A 22261-nucleotide genomic window follows, 5' to 3' on the forward strand; every position below is an offset into this window, starting at 1 on the left:
TTCTTTCTTTTTTATATTTATTTTATTTTTTTTTTATCGTGTAAACGGATAACCATTTTTTTTTATTTGTTTGTTTTCACAACAGTGCAASTCAATACCAAAATCAGCCTGTTTAAATGGATCTTCTACAAAGGAAATTTTGAAGCACTTAAGGCAAGGTCTGTTTGTCTTTAACTTCAATTTAGCTTTGAAAAAAAAATAAATCAGAGCTTCAGGTACTGCTCAGCTTAGCAAAATTGAAATTGCTTGAAGTTCCTTTTTCATTCTTTTTTTTTTTTTAATAGTTTAGTACTTCATTTAAAAGATTTACATCACTACAGAAACTGATACTAAGACACATTGTCTCTGGCTTTCTTTAAAAATCCTCTTTTTTAATGTAAAGGCACACAATAAAGCTTTATGCATTTATTAAAATATACACATTTTGGTAAATTTAGATTTTTTCCTTAGTATCTTGATAATATATATATTATATGCATAATTGTCGACAACACAATCATTTGAAAATAAAAAGCACTCCATAACATATCTGCATATTTTTTTTTCTTTCTTCATGACACACTACAAGATCCCATTGTACAGTGCACCAATGGGGGTTTGGAAACCACAAAAAGAAAAAAAAAAGAACTTTTTAACAAATACACCAATTTCATACCAGAACTGCAGAGAAATGTTACACCAGAAAATACCATTTCCAAAAAAACGGAAGAAGAAAAAAAAGCAAGATATACATCAGAAAGAACAAACAAACTGAGAGAAGTAAAGATCATTTACAAGCTGACTTTGTGACAGCCGGTGTCCTCCCTCGGGGTGTGATGTCCCTTCTGCTGGAGGTGCTGGAGTGCTGGGTCTTGCAGCCGGGTGGTGGCAAATGGGTGGAATAAACCTGTGGAGGGGACTACGAGCTGAAGCTGCTCGGAAGGACTTGAGGTATTTTCGCTCCATCCATGGGGCACACGGGGCCTTTGGAGAGGTGTCTTCGTGGCCAGGAGCTGCATGGACCGCAGGGTTGTGTGTGTGGTGCCGTTGAGGTTGGGGAGGAATACGTGATACTCGTCTGCCTACATTTTCTTAGTGTACCACGTGTGGGAACATCTCCTTTTTGGGGCCCCAGACTGGAGCGATGGAGATTTGGGTCTCAGTGCTCACACCAACTGCCAGCATCCCTAGCCCCGCATATCTGAACTGTTCCCAGAGATGGAGGACTCCGGAGGTGGCTGACACTTGGAGAGTTTTGGACTTTGCTGCTTTCCCCTGAGCCTCTCCAGACTCCAGTTCACTCCAAGGGAAAGTGTAGGATTTCCACAACAGAAGTTGACCAGACCTGTGTTTCAGCCTGRCTCTGACATTCTTCTGTCTGAGGCTGAGGAGCTTCTGGCCCAGGTCTGGTGGTGGGACATCTCTCCATGCTTCCTGGAGGCCGCTTTGGGCAGTGCCATGGAACCCACTGCAGCCTTCTGGCGTGGCCAGAGAGACAGACCATGGGATGCTCTGGGAGAGGAATAACAACAACCAAAGGACCTTGCTCAAGGCATTGATCCAGTGCAAAGGTGCCTGCAGCAGCCAAAGAGCAAGGAAGCACTCGTCAGGCGACACGATGCAATGAAGCTGACACGAGGGCAGGTGCTGGTCACTGCTCTGTAGCAAGAGGTTAAGGCTGCGAAGGGACTAGCAGGCTGTGGTTCAACACGGTGCTTGGAGGGCACATGCTAGCGGGCACGCAGGTGCCTCAACACCTTGCAGAAGCAGGACGAACATGGCCACCTCCAACGYGACATAGAACAACAGCTGGTAGGAAAGCAATGTTGATCTGTCTCCCTGAAAGCATAAAGCCAGACCTGGGAGGTGCTGTCACTCCTGGGTGTTTCTAAGGCATCCATAATAATAACAGTGAAGCACAAGTGAGAGGCAACTCTTGCTAGCGGAGCTCAGACCACAGAAAGGTCTCACAAGCTGGTACACACATTAAAAACACGACTTTTCAGAGGGAGGTGCACATGGTTTCTGCTTGGAGAAGAGGGGTGGCTGATAAGAGCAGACACCAGATCAGAGTGTACAAGGTCCCCTCACAGACAGTGCCTTGTGCCCCATGCCAGTCAAGCCCTATGTGACACTGCACCTAGAGAGCTTGTCTCTGGGCTCAAGTCCTGCACAGAGGCTRAATGTCCCTTAGCTTCAATGGGATGACTGGATCATGGTCAGCTTCTCATCACTTTGGTCAAAAGGTGGACTGGGAGGGCATCCTCCGCACCCCATCTGGGCTGCAGGACCCTATCCATCCTCATCACTTCCTGATGCATTTGCCTTTGCCTTGGTAGGGTCTAAGCCTAGCTTGTCTGGAGTACCTAAGTGTCCCCAGTTCTCAGCATTGCTTACACATAGGACAAATCTTCCTTCAGTCACCGTTTAATTGCATTGCATGAGCAGTCTCCCAGTTAGACGGCCGGGCAGCACAAGGACACACATCATGCTCTTGCAAAGCCCAGCTGTAGGCATGGGTGGCCTTGGCCCAAGTCTTGCCTTGCTCTTGCTGATGTGAATCCAGCAGTAACCGGTGACAACCGGAAGCTCTTCAGGATTTACCCTGATGAGCTCTGTGGGAGGAGTTCTGCCCTGCAGCCTTCAGGAGCYAGGGAGATGCTGGCTGTCTGCTAYGGCACTTCCTCAGTCCAGGTTATTATTTATTCAAAAAGATGTTCCTCTGCAGCAGTATTTTAAGCCTACAGCTAACCAGGTCCATGGTGGACTCCAGAAATAGCCCCGCTGTGTGCCAGCTGCTGATCCATTATTGAGAGGCAGACGTGGGATGGGAGCCATGGCTGGTGTCTGCTAGGGAGAGAGACAGCGAGCTGGTTCTTCCTGGGCACCGGTGTCACCATGAAGGCTCTCTGCATCCAGAAGCTCAGCAAGGACATTAGAGCTTTGTGGTGCTGTGACAGGCAGCATTAAGGGCCAACTGATGTCCCAGGTGTCCACCGGCAAAGGTGAACTGCTCAATGCCGAAGCTCTGGCTGCTGAGGTGCCATGGGCTGGGCTAACATCATCCCAACTGATCAGGGTGGCTTGGGAAACCTTCTCCTTGGCCTAGGGAAGTGATGTTGGGGTGATACTGTGGCGATATGTTCCAAGGCTCAGTCTTGGKCAGGGGCACACACTAACATGATCCAGAGCAGCTGATGGCACCCTGAAGTTGGGTGTCCAAGTTGCCAGTTGGAGGAGAGCCACCCAGAACTGGCTGGTTGTATCCCCTAGGATATCTGCCGACATTAGGCCAAGTGCTGTTACTGCGTCTGATGTTATGGTCATCCCATCGGGAACTTGTATGCATGCTGAGCTCTGCTGGAGGGAGGGGAGCAGGATGGGGCTGATGTCCAGAAGATTTAGCTATCAAGAACATCTGCCTCCCAACAGTCCCTGCACTATGACCCATCAACTGTATTTGGTCTCTGATTGAAATACAGAATTTCATACAGTGAGCAGCATTTTCGTGCTGCATCTAGCAAGCCGTGATCAGAAACAGAGAAAGTCGTATGAAGTACAAAGCTGAGCTAGGTTCAAGGAGGGAGGTTTGAGCAGCCTGATCTTCTACTGTTGCCCAAGGATAGCTCACCTGCACAGTGGGGAGTGGGGAGTGGGGAGCAGCATCCAGAGCAGTACGGATGCATTCCCTTAAGAGCTGAAGCCGGGATGATAGCTGTGAAGTGCCCATCAGAATTAGTGAATTAGGAATGCGGGATATAGAAAATGGAAACAGAATCCAGCGTCAAAACTATGGTGCTAGGACAAATGGTGTTAGATTATTGATCATTTGTACAAAGCGATTTAAGCCTAGGGAGAGTCATGACCCTCACTATGACTAGAAATGGGTCCAGATTCTGAAAAGTAGATTTGAGATGTTCAGCTGCACTAGGATTTCATGTTTTGATTGAGGTTGTCTAAGAGGAGCAAGACATAGACTATTTTCCTTAGTTCCAGTTTYTGGGACATTTGAATTCAAGGTTTTGGGGACAGAGACCTCAGAAGCTTGTTTGAGTGGAGTGCCTTTGTACTGGAACAGGTTATGGAAATGCTGCATGATGTTGTCAAGATCCCTGGATCCAACTCTAATCTGTCACTGAGATTCCCTTGAAAGATATTTTACCACCTCCATTTGATACCTACCTACCAATATATCATTCTACCCAAGCTATTTTTTCTAGGTGGTGGAAGGAAAAAAAATGTTCTAAGAAAGTGCCGAATACGTAACAGTGGCTTCCCAGCAGCATGGTCATAGGGTGAATATTCCCTGTGGAAAGCACAGCTTATCCCCTCACTAACTGTTGATGTGACATCTTTCACCTATCATATGCCCTTCCAATTTGGCACATCTCTCTCCTAATTTGCTTTGTTGGTGCTGCCAGACCGCAGGTTTAGTAGACACTAGAGGATCTGCCAGTGAAGCTGAGCCCTGGCTCYCTTGGTAACATTCACGAAAGCAGGATCTGAATGGTGGACCCCAAACGGACCTCGGGTTTTTGTTCAGGGTAAATAGCAACCTCGGAGTGCAGGATAGGTGACTGGAAGGAAGGGGTGGTGGTGGTGGGCCCTGACACGTTAGGGAAGATGAGATTGAAAGGGGAGCTGGAGAAGCCTTTCCACTGCCACCCAAGGGCAGAGTGYGAGGGGCAGCGCGGTGGCCCCGTTCCTGTCTCTGTTACTCCGGCGAGTAGTCTAACTCATCATTGGCAATCAGGGCCTCCGAATTCTGTTTGTGTTTGCCTTTGCTTTTCGATTTGCTACTCGTCCGATGGCTTTCCTTTGCTCCCGTCATTTGCTGGTAAGAGAAGCCTTTGTCCTCAGAAGGGCCCCAGTCCTGGTAGTTCTCGCTCTCATTGGCGTAGGAGAAGCCGTCATCCACAGAGAAGGGGTCGACGTCCACGTCGTAGCGCTGGTAGGTGCTCTGATGAAGTGCCTCTTCCCGGGCACTGATCTCCAGGGTGCTGTTCCACATGCCATAGCCGAAGTAAATGAGCAAGCCTGCAGGGATGGGAAAGAAGGAGAAGATCTGGCTGTTAATTGTCTCTGGAAGGAAAGGGGCTGGCACTGGAAAATTGTGTGCTCCAGCTCCATTGGACACTCCTCTGGTTTAAATAGGGACAGTGCAGGTGACCACAGGGACCTGCCTTCCTCCTGCTGCTGCTTCCCTTAACTCTGCCTCCTCAGCCMCAGCTAACAACGCACGATGCCTGGATGTGGACACCTGCCCGAGGCTTTGGATCATGTATGAGTCTCCTCTCATCAAACATGAGGTTGGCTCAAGTAGATGAGGATTAAAGACAAGTAAGTGTATCTATATTCTAAAAGCTCTGACTGTTTTGATTGATAGATTTGATTCAAGGTCTTTGAACCTTGTGATTATGTTTTCAAGCTTTTATCTATGACCCGGGTTATAATATTTTAAACATTAGCTGTGATTGCTACTTAACCAGATGATTCTGCCTTCTTTAGCTCTAAGAAGGAAATCAACTTTCAACAGACTTTTACTTGTATCCTAAATGCTAAAAAGAACCCTGCCTTTCCATCCCATTATCCTCCCACATATCCTTTTCTCTGTGGAGTTTTCTTATGTTCTTAGTCTCTCTCTTGCTGGTATTTTCAGCCAAACACACCCCAGGGTTATCAGACTAAGTATATTTGGTATTAAAACAACTCTGAAATTCTGTCCCTTCATCTATTTTTTTTTTTTTTTTTTTTTGCCAGGTCTGTATTTCTCATTCTCTCTCTCTCTTCAAGCCCTTCCTATTTACACACACCAATGCTTTTCCCAGAAACAAATGTATCTGGAAATCTGAATTCCTAATTGGCAACAGATCCTGGAATTAACCTGCTGCAGATGTGTCAGTATAGAAATCTGAGCCCATGGACTGACAGTGAGTAACAATGTTTGCAAGATCAAATTGAATGTCCATGCAGAAAGACTGCAAATCTCAGCCAGCAGTGCAATTTGACATGAAAACACAGGGGATCCACCTCCTGTATCAGGYTAGAGGCTCCATCTCTGCTGCGGGTGTGGAAAGCGAAGCCCATTACGTTGTAGTGAAATGATTTTATTGATGTTGCCATTTCTGGTAGCCAAAGAGGTATTGGTTGTGTCCCACAGGGGAAAGTATTTAAAACAGCAGATTAAGCTGATGCTTTGAAGGCATTTTGCTTTGAAGCTACAGGCAGAAGGTCTTTCAATGGATCTGCAGCTTCATCTATTTCTTTTAAGGGCTGAGAGGCTTTGAGTGTGTAAGCTCAGACCAAAGGATTCATGKGCAGCTACTGATGAGCAGCTGCACTAGGGGTTAGTGACCTCYCTGAGCTGATGCTCCTGCTGTGGGACAGAAGAGTCCACAGAAACAGAAGTGGCGGAAAAAAGGATCTGTTGTCTCCCAGCAACTTCCCCCACCAGAGGAGAGAAACTGTGAGACTCTCCTCTGAGATGCCAAAAGGGAGAGCTGAAATTTGTCAACGTCATCGCCTGGCTCTGAAAATCAGTGAAACCCCTGCAAAGAGCAGGGGCCACCAGCCAGGTRGGGCTGCTTTGAAATACTATCTCTAGATCAAGTCATTAGGACTCTTGTATGCTGCTGCAATATATACAGGTAATCCTATTTCTCCAGGCTCTTGAGGCTGGGGTAGCCAATTACCTTGGGGTAGCCAGGGATTTTGGAAATGAAACACTGTGATAGCAGTGTGGGCTGCTGAAAGAACTCACTCAGGTGGGTGGAATAGGAGAAAAGCAGAGAGACTTCTGTCAAAAACCTGCCTGCAAGGCAATTTTCAAAACCCACCTACTTTTCATCTAAATCTCATCAAAACTTTCTCCTTTCCATTAAACACTCTATTTCCACCAAACTGACATTTTCTGGAGGTGTAATTCTCCAGATGGCTGTAGCTCTGAGTCTTGATTAACTGAGGTTTGTAACAACTTTGGGATTACAAAGCAAAAATGCAAAGGAGTGGAAAAGCAGCCATGCCAGCCTAAGTGCTCCAGTTAGCAAAGTTACTATTAATGGCCTTTTAAAAGCAGGGTGGATTAATAAATAAATGTAAGACTTACCCACAAAACACCAGACAGCAAATCGGATCCACGTGACCGTGGAGAGCTTCAGCATGAGATAGATGTTCACCAGCATGGCAAACGCGGGGACGAAAGGGAGGCAAGGTGCCATATACGGCAGCTTTTTGGGGTTTTCTGGCTGCTGTAAGATCACAAACACCAGTACAGCAATGAGCAGGATCATCAGCACCACCAGCAGGACTGCCCACCAACTCTGCTCGTAGATGTAGTCAGCACCGAAAATGATGAAAGAGCAGAAGATGAACATCAGGACGAAGAGCAAGAGCACGCACGTGGTGACCGTGTGGCCGGTGGCTGCAGTCGGGCGGTCCATTTTCCCRGGCAGGCCAAGGTGGATCCGCATTGTGTAGTAGCGTGGACCAATTAACTTCTTCAGCTTGATGAGGTAGATGTTCTCAGACTCATCTGCCTCTATGCCTGAGGTCATGTCGACCGTGCCATAATTTGGGTGATTGACGCTGTAGGTGGATTTATCAGATTTCCCTATTAGCATCTCGTTGTCCCCCAGTGATGGCAGATTTTTTGCCCCACACGTGTTGGTTGGTTGGCCTGTAAACTCTTCTCCTTCACTCCCTGGAGAACAAGCTTCCTTCTCACAGTCAGCGAGGATGCCCTCCTTCTTCTTGGTGTGCTCCTCAGAGAGGAATTTAACAAAGCCGTCAATGTCGCTCTCCGGCTGGTACCGGAGGAGCAGGACGCAGACGGAGACCAGCGTGTAGGCAAGGAGCGTGCCGATGGACATCATTTCTATGAGGTCCCGCAGGCTGACCAGCAAGGAGAGCAGTGCTGCTAGAAATCCTGAGACAATACAAGCCACTACTGGAGTTTCCGTGTAGGAACTGACGTGGGACAAAAATCTGGAGTGTGAAACAGTCACAAAAAGTTAAAATTGCAGATCACAGAGGTTCCTGTCATAATAGCACCCACCCAGAGGCAAAGGCTCAGAGCTGGCTCACATCTATGATCACTTCAGCTCTCATTGCTTTTTGAAGCTTTAGCTCTACAGAGCCACAGACTGGAAATAGTGCTGAGGCCGAATCTGGAGTTGGATCTAGCTCTAACCAACTCTGCAATCTGAAATATTCACCTGGCTACTTGCAAGTGCAAAGCAATAGAACAGTTTCATGCACAGAGCCTGCACACCTTCACAAATAGCTCCTGAACTGAACATTCATCCTTGGATGAATTACATCTTGAGACACCAACACAAAACACAAGATTGGAGGGAGGCTGGATAGACTGAAGAGACCCAGGGCAGGGCTGCCACTTCCCCTTGGGTTAAGGACGGAGGGGAAGAACCTGCACTTCTGTTGGCTCCTTGCACTGCAGGTAACTCTTGGGCTGTCTGTGAAGAGGCAGTGGTGGTGCAGGTCTATGGGGCAGGATCATGCTGGGAACACGCCGGGACACGCTCTCCCAGGGCATGGCAGTGCTGCCTTAGGTYAGCTGGGCCCATCTGTTCCTGCCTGTGCTTTGCATGTGTGCATGAGAAACTTGCCACCAGCTACTGCATCTGTAGACCTCTTTCCTGGGATTTTGCTTTGGTCCATGTGCTGCTCTGCAATCACTGAGTTTGTCCGTGACCTTGTGCTTCCCATGCTGAGGGTGCCTGGTTGTCAGGACAGGGGAAAGCCCTGTCCCTGACACATCCCCTGTCCTTGTCATGAACTTATCCAGAGCTCTGCTAGCTAGCATCTGCCTGTGCTGCTCTGAGCCCGGTCAGGCATTCGCTCCCCATCTGCAGACCTTGTGCTGTTTGATTGCTCTAAGCATTAACAGGGAAGAACAGCCACAGAACTGACAGATTTCCATTGGAAAGACAGAATAACTCATATAGGATTTTGCATCCATCACTTATAAACTGATCTCATGCCAGAAAGCATCCAGGGAGCAAAAATAAATGACAGCAGAGGCATGACTGACCTGAAGAGCAGCCCGTCACCAGCCATGGCGTAAATGACTCTCGGCATGGGGAAGAGGGAGCCCAGCAGACTCACTGTTAGCCCTGCCACGGACCCGATGGCAACGATGAACTTAGCAGCGTAGAATCCGCGGGCCACAAACATTTCCATCAGAGGGGACTCGGTGTCAATGGCATCGTATGGCACCATCAGAGTGAGGATAACACTCACCTAAGGAAGATAAAAGAGCCGCAGGGCAGCACAGGTGTCAGGGCTGAGCAGCAGCATCGGACACCACTGAAGACTCTCAGGGCACCAAAGCTGCTGCTTGAGGATGAAAAGCCAAAAAAATTGTTTCAAGTCTAATGGGGCTCTGTGAGGTAGATAACACTGAATTCAGCTGTGTTCCCATGTACCAGCACCACACTACCAGCTGCTCCTTCTCCCTGGGGCAGAAGAAAAACTCAAGGCAGAATCTCTTGGGATAATATCCTAATCTCGTTGGGGAAAACCATCATCCTATGGGAGACGGCAGCTGGGGAGTTTCCTGTAAAATGACCACAATGATATTTTGCCCATTTCTGACTCAATTTTGCTGTCTTACAGTGAAAGACCCTGAACACAGACGTGCATATATAAGCACATGGAGAGGCTGGTCACTGCTTGTAGCACTTCTCCCACCCAGCTGCCCATGCTCGTTACAGCATGGCCAGTCCGCTGTGCTACGTGGGACCCTGTCCCACCTCTCCAGCAGTGGCTTTGGTAAAAGTGCTTCTTTTACCAAAAATGCAGCCCAGGGGATGGTTGCTGCAAACCTGCCGCTCTTCTCCTTCACGTTGTGCTCTCCTGTAGAGCTGGGGATGGAGGAGACCAGCAAAAGAAAGATGGAGGTGACCAGGCTGCTGCCACTCTTGAAACGGGCACAGGGATCTCGGCAGAATGAAACTAGCTGAGTCCTCTGCCCACAGAAATAGCCACAGCGAGGGCAAAGAGACATCTGACTCCATCGGGCACTGATGTAGTCACACAAATGCAGCTGATTCCTTGGTCTCCATCAAAGAAAGAGCTGTTGTTCCAGCGTCTGACTGGCACAGAGAGGGAGCAGCAGTGCACATGCCCCAGCAGGGACAGACACTCCTATATACATCTATGTGTAGATGTATGGGGGGTTAGTACTTACGGACACATATGCTGTCAAGCATGTGACGAGTGAGGCTGTGATGGCGTAGGGGATGGAGGTGTTGGGACTCTTGGCTTCCTCTCCCGTGGTAGCGATAATGTCGAAGCCGATGAAGGCGTAGAAACAAGTTGCTGCCCCTTTCAGCACCTGCGTGGAGAACCAGGGGTGTCAGAACCAGGAGGGATCACAGGGGAGCAGGTGACACCTTGTGTGTCCCAGATCAGAGATCCACGCTGCCCGGCCCCAGCCCTGGAAGGAATTTACATTTGGTTTATACTGTCTTCTTAAGGCAGGTGCTCGAGTTAAGGAGGCTGGCTCTGGCTCCTCTAGGGTTGAGGAGGAGTGGAAGAGGAGCAGAGCGTGTCTATGTGCACCTGGGCATTCCCATCCGTGGTGTGGTGCTGGCAGCGACCGTCACCCCGTGCTTTGAGCCAGAGAGTATTTCAGATCCAGCTAGAGCCTCTTGAGGCATCTGCAGCTCCCTAGTGACAGGCTACAAACCTGTGGCTCTGCCCCAGTCTGCTGGGAAATCCTGGCAGTGACAGATAAGACAATTAACCAATTTGAGGCATTCGTTTGTTTTCACAACATCCCGTCCCAGATCTGATTAAGTTAATATGGACTTGTCACATGTTTACACATTCCCTTTTAGCAACATTCCTAATGTGGTAGCAAAATCTGCTAATAGAGGAACCCAAATAGAGCGTAGACAGTCAGACGCGTGTTGCTTTCCAAATCACTTCAGTTGGGTTTGGAAGCTGCAAATCGGTTAGGAGCACATGCTGGGTATGCTTAGATGATGAATTATTTGTACTGTTTAGATATTTCATTAGGTTTTCTTTAAATGCACAAGATTAGCAAGGATATTTATAGGAAACAAATACTGAACCAGCCTGAAGACTGTATAGCTGTAAGAAGTGAGTCAGTTCGCAGTTACCACACCTTAGCACACACATCTAGCTAGCTAGCTGTATGACACATGTCCATCTCATCTCTATCCCATCAGTTTAGGACTGGAATATGCAGTAAAATTCACCTCCGTCAGAGGGCTATTTGTAATTAAGCTTTAAGCTCTTTTTGTGCTGCTTGGGGATCTCGTGCCTGTGCTGGGCCCACAGGTGATTTACATGCTAGAAGCAGAGTCAGATTTACTTTTTGCTCAATTTGAGAAGAAAATAACTAGCTGAAAATACTGGGAAGACTCTCAGTATGTTTTGGATAAGTATCTTAAAAACAAAACAAAACAAAACAAAACAAAACAAAACAAAACAAAACAAAACAAAACAAAACAAAACAAAACAAAACAAAACAAAACAAAACAAAACAACTTTTTTGCAGGAATTATTTGGTAGGTTGAATCTGGACAAAACAGCTCTATTCTGTTTTCTCTATTTCATTCCTGTTATATGGTATAAAAGGCCAGGCAAAATCCAAAAGTAAATACAACCTCCACTCTTAGATGGGCCTCAGTGTATTTGCAATAACTGCCTTTATTCTGGCAAGGAGATACTGATTTATTGAAGGGAGATGAAGGGTAGGTATAGCCGCTTGGGACCCTCTCAGTAATCAAGATTCTTAGTTTACTTTACTTTATTGCTTATTTTTCTGCACAAGACCCTGATGGAGTTGAGCAGTGTAAATCTGAGAAATTATCTTGGGCTTAGGCCAGCTGAGATATTTTCAGTCTCTGTTCATCCTTGGATAAAAACCAGTCCAAGCAAGCGAAAAAAGCCAAATATGTCCAAATTCTCAGTAAGCTTTGAGGGAACATCCATAAAATAAGCACTGGCAGGTGGCGTTATGAAGTGCTCAAAACAAATGCTTGAGAACATTGTTATTGAAAACCAGCCAACACAAGTATCTCCCCCTTTCTGAAGAGCTTGAGCTAGCTCTTCCTTTCTTGAAGGACTTAAGCGTCTTCCTATGTTAAGCCRGTCTGTTAATGGCATTCCCTTGTGTCCATATGGTTTTATGGGCACTTTGGCTCTCTAGGAGGGAGTTCTGGAAGATAGCTAAGCTCTGGCAGGAGATAAAGGCAGACCATTGCTGTGTCCTTCGGGCTTTACAGAGCTAGGGATGTGCAGGAGCAATGATGGTTCAAGGAACGCACAACACTCACCCCTGGCCATCCAAATGGCAGGAATTGCCCTTCAGACCAGTTGTCACCCTTGACAAAGAAGAGCCCGGCAATCATGATGAAGATCCAGACTACCAGGTTAATGACGTTGAGCACGTTGTTGAGACCCACTGAGTTCTTCACACCCATGGCCACGATGATGGTGACAATGACAGCAATAACCAGAGCAAGGAGGTCAGGGTATGATTCCTCTCCTTTCCCTGCATTAAAGAGAAAAAGTGTTTAAATCTTCATCCACAGTGAGGTAAAACATCTCCAGAATCTCTGTGGGTTTTCCTAAATGCTTTTCAGTTTCTGAAGCAATATATGCTTCAGAACTTGCTCTTATTGCAAAGGACCCTGGTGGGCCTGGTCTGTCTCTGCCTCTGCTTGCTAAGGCTGTTTTATGGAGATGATAAATCATGCTGCCTGAGACACCTTTAGAAACTTTAGGAAGGCAGCAAACAAATAATCAGGTTTTGGCTTGCAATAATGTGTATCTGCCAACTACTAATGAAAAAATCCACCCTATATTAAAGTTGCATGAAACTGTTACGGGACAGCGATCTATTGTTATTTACTGGTAGGGAGCACGGAGCGTTGCTGAGTCGCTGGCTGTGGAGGAGCACCACAACATCGAGTTCACATGCCTGCACTGCGGACACTGCCTCGTGCTCTCTGAAAAGGGTCTGAAAGGGAATATTGCTTCAGGGTTGTTCCTGTGTGAAAAAGCCAGGATTTGCCTGCTCTGGCATCGTCCCTGTCTGTGTCCTTGTCCATAGAGCAGCTCTACACTCAGGACACGTTGAGAGACGGTGCAATTAGACAGAACCATGCATATGCTGCGGGTTTGCCTTTCCGCTGCTGCAGTTCAGCAGTGCTCAGAGACATTGCTTTCCTGTTTTCCTGACATTACAGATGGAGTCCATATGACTCCTCAGTAACTGAGGTCTGGGGAAGCAGACTGGATTGCCGGGCTGCTGCCGCGGTCCCTCTGCATGCAGGCTCCAAGCCGGGGTGGCATGGGGTCACATGGGACCTCATGTCCGTGGAACCAAGGAGTGTGTGTGTGAGCCCCTGGTGCAGCTGGGGGAGGAAGATGCCTGCAGATGGCCTGGTAGGGTGTCTCATACTGCCCTGATTAGAAACAGTGTGAGGAAACACATCACAACAACAATCTGGCAGGGAGATCTTCCTTTTCCAGGCAGAGTATAAACCAGAGAGGGATGGAGGCTGAAGGACTAGATCAAACCCTAACCAGTTCGAGGTACATGCCCTAACCTCATCATCCAAGCCTGTCTTGAGCTTCATTCTGGCTTGATATTTAAATATGAACTTGCAGGTTCAAACGCATTCCTGGTAAAAAGAAATCTGTCTATCCCCTCCAGTGAAAAGACCAATGCAATGGTCCTCTGCTACTGAGGTGGGACTAGTCTTTCAGGGGAGTTTGTGCTGCTCAATGCCAGCTCACTCCAAAGGGAGCTCAAGCTATCCGGATCGCATATCCCAGCCCCTATGAACAGAGTCCCTGAAGCCAACTGCAAAAGGCAGATAGATGGTAAATAATGAATGAACCATAATATCCATGCCTCGCTTATGATGAGCTCCCACTTGCTTTTCAGGCCCTAATGAACGTAGGTAAGCGTGCAGGGGAAGACGTGAGTGCTTGTGGAGCGGCTCTCACCGAGGCCGTTCAAGGTGCCCACGCTGCTGATCATCCAGCGGCTGATGGTGTGGTTGGCCAGCGAGTCGAACATGCTGCTCAGCGCGCTCGCGCCCGCCGCCGTGCCGATCAGGTACTCGAGGATGAGGTTCCAGCCGATGAAGAAGGCCACGAACTCCCCCACTGTCACGTAGCTGTAGGTGTAGGCAGAGCCCGTGGTTTTGGGCACCCGCACACCAAACTCAGCATAGCAAACACCTGTTTAGAAAAATACAAAGCACCATAAGAGATGGCTGCAGAAAGCAAGGGATAAACAGGACTCCTAATGCTTTGCAATGCAGTTTGATCTATTTGGGGCATTTCTTGTTTTAATTATTGTTGTTGTTGTTTTAAAATAAAGGTGTAACAGGGTATATTTGCTGGGTGCTTCTGTACCTCTGCCCATTCCCATCCCAAACGAGATTATATGAGATACAGGGCTGACAGTCAACCCCCAGGGCCAGTGAGGAGCTCAGAGAGGTGATATGAAATCTGTCCCTTGCCAGGGCCACGCTGAATAGCAGCAGCTGTAGGATTTTTCTCATGAGACAGCTGTCTCAGGTGCACCAGGGATCACTTAGATGTTATTTACTGCATGCCAAGAGGCCCAGCTTGCTGGCAGAGAGCTCAAGCATGAGATGGGGTGCGAAAGAGAAGAGCGCTCAAGTCAGGTAGGGTCATAGTTGCCTCCTAGCTCTTCCCTCAGAGATGTTTGTGAATCAGTGACGGCCGCTGTCCGAGTGATGTCTGTATCCCAGTCTGGAGATGGAGAAGGTCTTTGGCTGGGAAATTCCTGCTGATGGCACAGGAAGGGGTGGCAGTTGTGGGCACGTTGACTGCTCCTGTCCATTTGGAGTTTGCTCCTTGTTGGTCAGCTCTTTGGAGCGACTGAACATCTGAGAAGGGGCAGAGGTGCCAACCTGATCCCAGAATGTGCCTCCGCAGTGGGATGCAAACAAAGCTCATCCCGACTGTATGCGGTGCTGCTCTCCAGTGACTCCAGCCTTTGCTCTTGGTGAAAGCTGAGAAATATTTCATTGTCCTCAGCAATCTTCAGATCTTATCTCTGGACTGACATGCAGCAGCCCTGATGTGGCTTGATCTTCAATAGCATAAATGGCACCGCTTGCCTCTCAGTTCTTCCTCTGCGGGATGGTGTCTGGCAGCCCTTTGCACTCCAGACTCTCCTCCCCAGAAAAGGATGCAATTTTATATCAGCTAGAGACAGCACCTCCGTGCCTGCTCCTGTGCAGACCTTGGCAATGGCACAGTCTGCATCGCCCTTGTACCTGTGCAGGGTGAGACTGAGGCTGTCTTGCATAGTGAACGCAAGCTATCTGAGCAGTTAAATGCTATGTGTAAGTCTCAGTCTGAAGAATAATTGTAAAATGGAGTCAAAATAAAAATAATAAAAAAAGAAAAGAAGCATTTAACTGGAGTTGTTCAGGAAATTTCAGGAATCTCAATACTTTCCGAACTCCTTGTGCAATTACTATGTTAGGATACTTTGCAATAAAAGCCATGACCCCAGTACACTGCTGTCTTAAAACAACCATTAACTTTTGATTAAACTTAATGGATGGATTTAGTCATAAATTCTCAGAATATTAGTCAGAACAAGGGCTTGAAGGCTACACTGCATTCTGTATTTTTAACACCAATTAAGTCCTTCCTCCTTCAGCTAGGCCGTGAGCTCAGCAACTCAGCAAGCTCTGCCTCCCTAGTTAACAYGGTGTCACAGGGGTTAAGGGTTTAGGGCCTTTATTATTGTTGTGCAAACATGTGGTATTTATTGAATTCTTCAACAATTACCATTTTCTATTTCAAAAGTAATACTTGCTTCAAATTTTCATTCTGTTCAATATATAAAGGAGAATGAATAATCTATAATAGCTTTATGAGGTGGCTGCTCTTTTTAGAGGTACAGTTTTTACACAGTACAAACACAAAATTATGGAACCATAAGCTGAATTCAGTGACATTTCTTTTCTTGTAACTCTGTTTTTTTTTTTTTTTTAATGCTGTTCACTGCTTAGTTTGCAAGCATGATGCCAGGGGTGTTTTTCAATGGGGATACTTGAAAACTTCATTTCTGTAAAGCAGCTCCAACTGCAGGCAGAAGAGGACAGCCGAGCATCCATCCCACATCCAGTCATTATTCAAAGCTGATTAAAAATGCATGCAATCTGCAGACGTAAGATATTCACAGATAACTACATGCCTGAATGATTTATGAAAGAGATGCTGTGATGGGGACAAGTATCTAGTTTCTGTCTTTGATGGCCTTAAAAATCATATAATCTTTCTTGGAGGCAGCTCTACTTAGGACCAACAACAAGATAAGAGGATTATTATTGATACAGGAAGATAATAGCAAAGCAAAGACATTAATATATCTAAAATGTCTTGAGTGTTCAATCATTCTACTAGGGGTCTGAAATAGAAGAGTAATCTTTCTCTGTGAACTGGGCAAAATATGCTGCACGTATGAGCATTAGATAGAAGGAAACATGTAGGAAAATAAACTATTTCTGTTTGATCATGTTGTATTCAGTGCCAGGCACGAGGAGGTAGGAGATGAAAGCTCTGATAGTTCTGCTCTGGCTGCGTCAGGGGACATCAGTGAGATCCTTCTGCCTTGCTGGGCTACAGCTTCTCCATCAGAAAGGGGCTAACAACTCTTCCCTCGCCATGAACTGCTTACCAAAAGGAAAATAATATTAATAACTTGGTAAGGGGAAGATCTGATCTCACTGAACTCTACTGCAGTGGACTGGTTCTGAGCAAGCAACTGCATTATTGATATTCAATTAATCTGCCTTAGGAAGAGCATATGGTACCAAGCTGATGGTTTCCTGTCCCCTTTTTCTCTTGACTTGAAATATATATATATTTTTTCCTTCTATATATATATATATATATGTGTATATATATATATTTATTTCCCCAATTGAGAGTGATTGCAGCTTTCTGCAGAAAACAAACCAACAGAGCAGCTGTTTGGAAGAGCTGTTTTTTTTCATGGAAATCCATTTCTTTTGCTTGAATATCAGCTCCACTGGGTAATTGGTAGAGCAATCATTACGCCAGCATAATTACATAGTTGCTAGTATATTCAGAGGGCCATAAACACAGCTGAGTGATTTTGGTCATGACCTTGTCCCTTCTGAGATCCCATCTATAACCTCCCATTTTTAAGACTTAATTTATTTCTCCATTCTCTGGTTCATCTTGCTTGAGTTTAACTGGAGTTAAGGTAGCCCAGGCTTTGTGTGAAGCACAAGTGGCCAGAGTTAGATGTGTTTTCTGCTCAACTCCCCTCCCTGTCTTTCTGGCTATTGCTTGAATATCCAAAGCCCCAAGCCCAGCATTGCACCATGAGCCGTCCCATGGGCGCTGTGCTGCTACCGTTCCACATGGAGCAGGTTATGGAAAAGCTTTGAGGCTTTCTGCTGGCTGGATGCTCACTCATGCTGACAGACGTGCTTTTGGGGTGCTTGCAGCAGCGCTGCAGGTAACACTAATAAATTCATGCTTCTGAACAAGTAATCTACAGGGACCATCCTTCAGCAACCCAGCACAGCCATTTTATTGAGATCAGCAGGCAGCAAAATCTTCTTTCTAACAAGGCACTGAGCCACCCTCGTTTGTCTGCTGTGCTTCATGGCCACTATCTGCAAATGTATAAAAGGGAACTCCAGGGATAACACTTCCTTAGGAAAAGGTCCCSCAGGCTGCAAGGACAGGTGGATGTTGTTTGGCCAGTTGATTTCAGCAGAAACCTGAAGTCTCTTAATTAGCTAYCACAGGTGCCCCAGCTCCAGCCTCCTTCTCACGCAGTTCTCAGGAGGGTGCTGATCTCCATCCTGCATTGGGAAGTCAAGTGCACAGCAGGTTTTTGTGGTGATGCTCTGGGGGGAGTTTGCACCAAGTCTCTGTTTGTGGGGGTCCTGGTAAGGACATGCTGCAGCGATGCAGCTCAGTCCTTGCAAGCTCCCACTGCTGAGGTGGTGGAGATGCTCTCGAGGGAATGATAGCTCCTCTTCTCTTGCAGGAGCCTGATACTAAAGCCTGCAGGATTGTATGACAGGCAAGACTATCCTGTGCTCTCAGGGTAGCTGTAACCATTAGAAGGGAGGACCTGACTCTTTCCCAAGCAATGAGGTTTGCAAAATATAGTTTACAAGGTTTTATTTCTTTAAGGAAAGAGAATATTAAAGGTGTAAGGAGAAGCTGCTGGAAAAGGCTGCAAAGAAAATAATGGGTCTGGGTAAGATGAAAACTGCTGATTTTTCAAAGAAGAGGGTTTGGTTAGATGGTGTCAGGGTTGTGAGGCCTGACTGGAGCAGCAGACTGAGGGAGTCTGCAGCATCTCCTGCACTGGAGGCTTTTTGAGGAGGAAGTTGGATGAGCATTTTTGTTTGAGAGCTAAATAAAAGCCTTCCAGAGAGAGAATAAAAGGGACTGATTTGATTTAATCTGTTTGGAAGAACAGAGAGGGGAAGTGTCTGTAAGTACCCTAACAGGGAGCACGATTGCCTCGTATCTAGAGGAGACCATAAGTGGAATTTGCCTGAAAGACAAAATCAGGCAAATCTACATGTGAAACTGGGAAAAAATCTTGAAAAGTGCGGGGGGATTTACCACTGGAACAACCTGCCCGGGGCAATTCTTTGTGGATATCTCCAAAGCAAGCTGAATGGTTTTGTGAGAGGAGTAATGTAGTTGAACCCTCTTGAGCTCAGTTTGCAGGTAATGGGATGTTAGTGATTTGTGCTATGCAAAAGAAAAGAAGGGGCTCAAATTGTCTTGTTTGGCCTTAAAGCTGTGAGTTTAAGCAGCTCTTTCAAATCTGTCTATCCATACTTGCCTGAGCTGAGCACTTTCCATGCCGGGAATAACAGCTAAACACGAAGGGAAAGCTGACCTGCTCCCCCAGTTAGCTGGATATCCCTTCTAACTCCTGAACCCTTGCTCGGTTTTACTTGCCAAAAATGTGTTGCTGTTACAAACAGCAGAAGTGTCAATGATGGAGTGAGGAAGCAGCCAAGGACACTACGAAAACACTGCATCCTTAGGAAAACAYTTTCCCAGGGCTACAAAAGCAACTTGAGATGGTGGGAGAACAGTAAACAGAGTGGGCCMCGTAAGTCTCCCATGCAGGCGAAGGCAAAGGACCCTCAGAGCTTTCACCTAAGGTGAAAAAACACCTTTTGGAGCATCGTGTGTTTCCAGATGAGGCCCACCCAGGCTCTCCAGGTTTCTCAGTCTGCTGTTGGTGTGTGTCATGACCACTGAAGCACTTAGAAACAGCAGGCAGCAGGGAATAACAAAGACACTGATGCTATTTACTGCCTTGGCTGCTTTTTTTTTTTTTTTTTTTTTTTTTTTTTTTTTTTTTTCCTTCCAGTTAAGTGGACTTCATGTTTGGGGGATATCAGATAAGCATCAGATCTTCTGGGCAAAAAGCCTGAATTTAATCATGCCATTTTATCTTTCTTATTGGAGCCTGTTGTTTGTTTGGCTTTCTGGGACTGAAATGAGAAGAAAAAATCCCGTGATTTCCAGAAGATGCCGCTGCAAAGTGTGAAGGTTTCCCATGCATGTCCAYGTCCTGGGGCTTTAGCCCGATGTCATGGCTGAGTCCTGGCACGGGTAGGGTTGGTGGCACGAGCTTTGGACCTCATGATGGCTCATAAGCTCCTGTGAGACTCTTCCCTGTGGTACTTGCCTTTCCCTAGGAAAACCCTGTGTCTTTAAAAGCCAGGCCAGGTCCTTTTGCCGTGGCCACTGTCCCTGTCTCTCCTTTGCTGCCTGCTCGAGCTTCCCAGCCCGGCTTGTGCGGGAGGGCTCAGAGTCAAGCTGACCCAGGGCCATGGTGCCCTGAGTGAGGGAGCTGGAGCATCGCCYGCCCGTGTTAGTGCCGGGCTGGAAAGGACGGACACCGGGAACRCTGGTGTCCTGGGCTCTGCTGGGCTTGCGCACACAGCGAGGAGCTGTCACCGTCCTGGCCCACCTGCTCTAGGTGACCTTGAGTGAGCAGGGCAGGCAGACCAGGTGATCTCCAGAGGTCCTTCCACCTCCAACAGCTCTGTGGATTTGCTGACTTTTTGTTAAAATGCGAGTTTTTTATTTTTCCCCTGGATAAACTGCAAAAAACAATTTAGCAACAGTGGAACTGCTAAAGTGCCCACCAAGAGAAGGTGCCTTGGCTGCCAGCCAATGCTAGCTGGCGTTTCAAGGGGCACTAACCTCCACTCTCTGCTAGGGGCAGCCACCAGCTGGTTGAGTTAAATATGCATTTAGGGCATATTTAGGGCGTATTTTGGGCATATTTTGGACCAGCGCATCTCACCTGACAGGATGGAAGCCACRGCAGCGATGATGAAGGAGACGATGACTCCGGGGCCCGCCATCTCCTTGGCCACCAGGCCGGACACCACGTACATGCCGGTGCCCACGCAGCTGCCGACGCCGAGGGAGATGAGGTCGAGGGTGGTGAGCACCCGGGCGAGCTTGGCGCCCTCGCCGGCGCCCTCCAGCATGGACTCCACAGGCTTGGTGCGCAGCACGCGGCCGCGGGCCGCCCTCCAGCCCGCGCCCCACGGCACCCGCCGCGGGTCCAGCCGCCACAGCAACGCGCTCATGGTGGCGACRAAGGTGGTGGCGCCTCAGAGGCGGTGGTGCGGCCGCATGGCCCCTCCGCTGGGCCTGCTCTGGGTCTGCCRGAGAAAAAGCTCATGAAATGGCCACTTCTCGCGCGCCACAGAGCAGCCCCTCCCAGCTGCCACGCACTGCCCTGCAGAGCATCCGTAAAGGGCCCACAATATCCCGGGATTGCCATGAGAATCACAGGATTACTTGGTTTTACTCTTTTCTTTTTTTGCTCTTTCATCTTAAGGCAATGTTTTCACGCACTATTCAGAACCTGCCTTTTTCTCCCACTTTTTTTTTTTTTTTTTAGAATATTTACTTCTCAGGCCGGCTCTTAAGACCTGCAGAAATGTCTTCCTAGTGGTAGGTGGCTTATTGGCTTTAAGGAAAATAATGAGAATTGACAATCTCTACCTTTTAATATAAATGGACACAAAAAAATCTTTTATGGAATATGAATTTTAGCATGTTTTTCCTACTTGTGAATACAGATTTCTTTCTTTTTCCTTTTTTCTTTTTTTGCCTTGAAGACAAAATTATTTTTTCCAGCCTTATACCCCAAAGAAATTACACTGCGTCAATCCAGACAGACAGCCTTGTGTTGCTGGGGTCTATTAAATAAAATAGCGTGTTTGCTTTGTGTTCTAGTTGAGCTCAGTTTGAACTGCACTGAATTTTTATGTATTCTGTCCCCTACCTCACGTCACCACAAACTGCAAGGACTGCAGCTTAGTTTAATATTTTTAAGATAAATAGTAATGAAACAATTATTGCCACTTTTGAGCAAATGTCCATCTTTAGAATTGAAATGAAATCTGACTTTCTGGTCGTTTTAGACAAGTAAAGGAACTTTCTGGTTTGTGGCATGGGTCAGATGCCTCATTAGATGTTACTTTCTTGCTTGAATGTAGTTTCCCATGGGGAAGAGGCAGGTTTTTGAGTACAGGAGATGGGCACAACCCATCTGGACTTGCTGGAGCTCTGCTGATGTGCCCCAACATAAGGGACTGGCTGGTACAGCTGTGGTGCATCCATGTCTTTCCTGGCCTGCCAAACTAGGTGGCATCTGTTGTGTTGTGTGTGTGTGTCCCAGGCTGCAGAGTGCTCCCGGCAAAGGACAGGTAATGACCTGTCCAGTGCAGCCCTGGAATTAATAGAGCCCTCCCCAAGCTTTCCCTTCAGAAACTTCTAAAATGAAACAGCTTCATAGCTGCAGTTGTAATTTTGAGTTGAAGAAATCACTTGAAACCATTCCAGATGTTTAAATGAGACTGGCGTATTGCTGTTTTGCAGCATGAAAACTCTTGTTGCTCCACTCAAATCCATTAAAAAAAAAAAAAAAAACCTCATGGCCAGAAAACACTTACAGGAGACAGAGACAGCTCATTTCTGTTCTGCTCTGCTACTCTTGGTTGTCTAGAGATACGTAGCTAAGGCTGCAGACAACTTGTTTTTATTCTGAGAAGGAACACCAGGCATAGCTCAGTGCTGTGCATTAGGTCATTTATGGGAGGCCTTTGAACGAGACAGATCTGCATGTTCTACGTGGCTATATAAATTGCTGGGCCTTAAGAGACTTCTTTTCCTTCCATAGCCAGAAGGA

General features: G+C 47.0%; 1 protein-coding gene across 1 annotated transcript; it reads right to left on the reverse strand.

Moving 5' to 3' along the window:
- Nucleotides 1-1264: 1264 nt before the first annotated feature.
- SLC7A14 (solute carrier family 7 member 14) lies at nucleotides 1265-20653 on the reverse strand. The gene is made up of 7 exons (XM_026045193.1): nucleotides 20360-20653; nucleotides 13987-14223; nucleotides 12306-12523; nucleotides 10187-10333; nucleotides 9029-9237; nucleotides 7085-7962; nucleotides 1265-5016 (listed from the first exon to the last, which is right to left on the reverse strand). Exons 1-7 carry the CDS (start codon nucleotides 20649-20651, stop codon nucleotides 4694-4696), a joined length of 2304 nt encoding a protein of 767 aa, XP_025900978.1. The 5' UTR covers nucleotides 20652-20653; the 3' UTR covers nucleotides 1265-4693.
- Between the last annotated feature and the right edge of the window lie 1608 nt (nucleotides 20654-22261).

This window comes from Nothoprocta perdicaria, unplaced genomic scaffold (genome assembly GCF_003342845.1).
Source record: "Nothoprocta perdicaria isolate Ctin4 unplaced genomic scaffold, notPer1 scaffold_4, whole genome shotgun sequence".
NCBI lineage: Eukaryota > Metazoa > Chordata > Aves > Tinamiformes > Tinamidae > Nothoprocta > Nothoprocta perdicaria.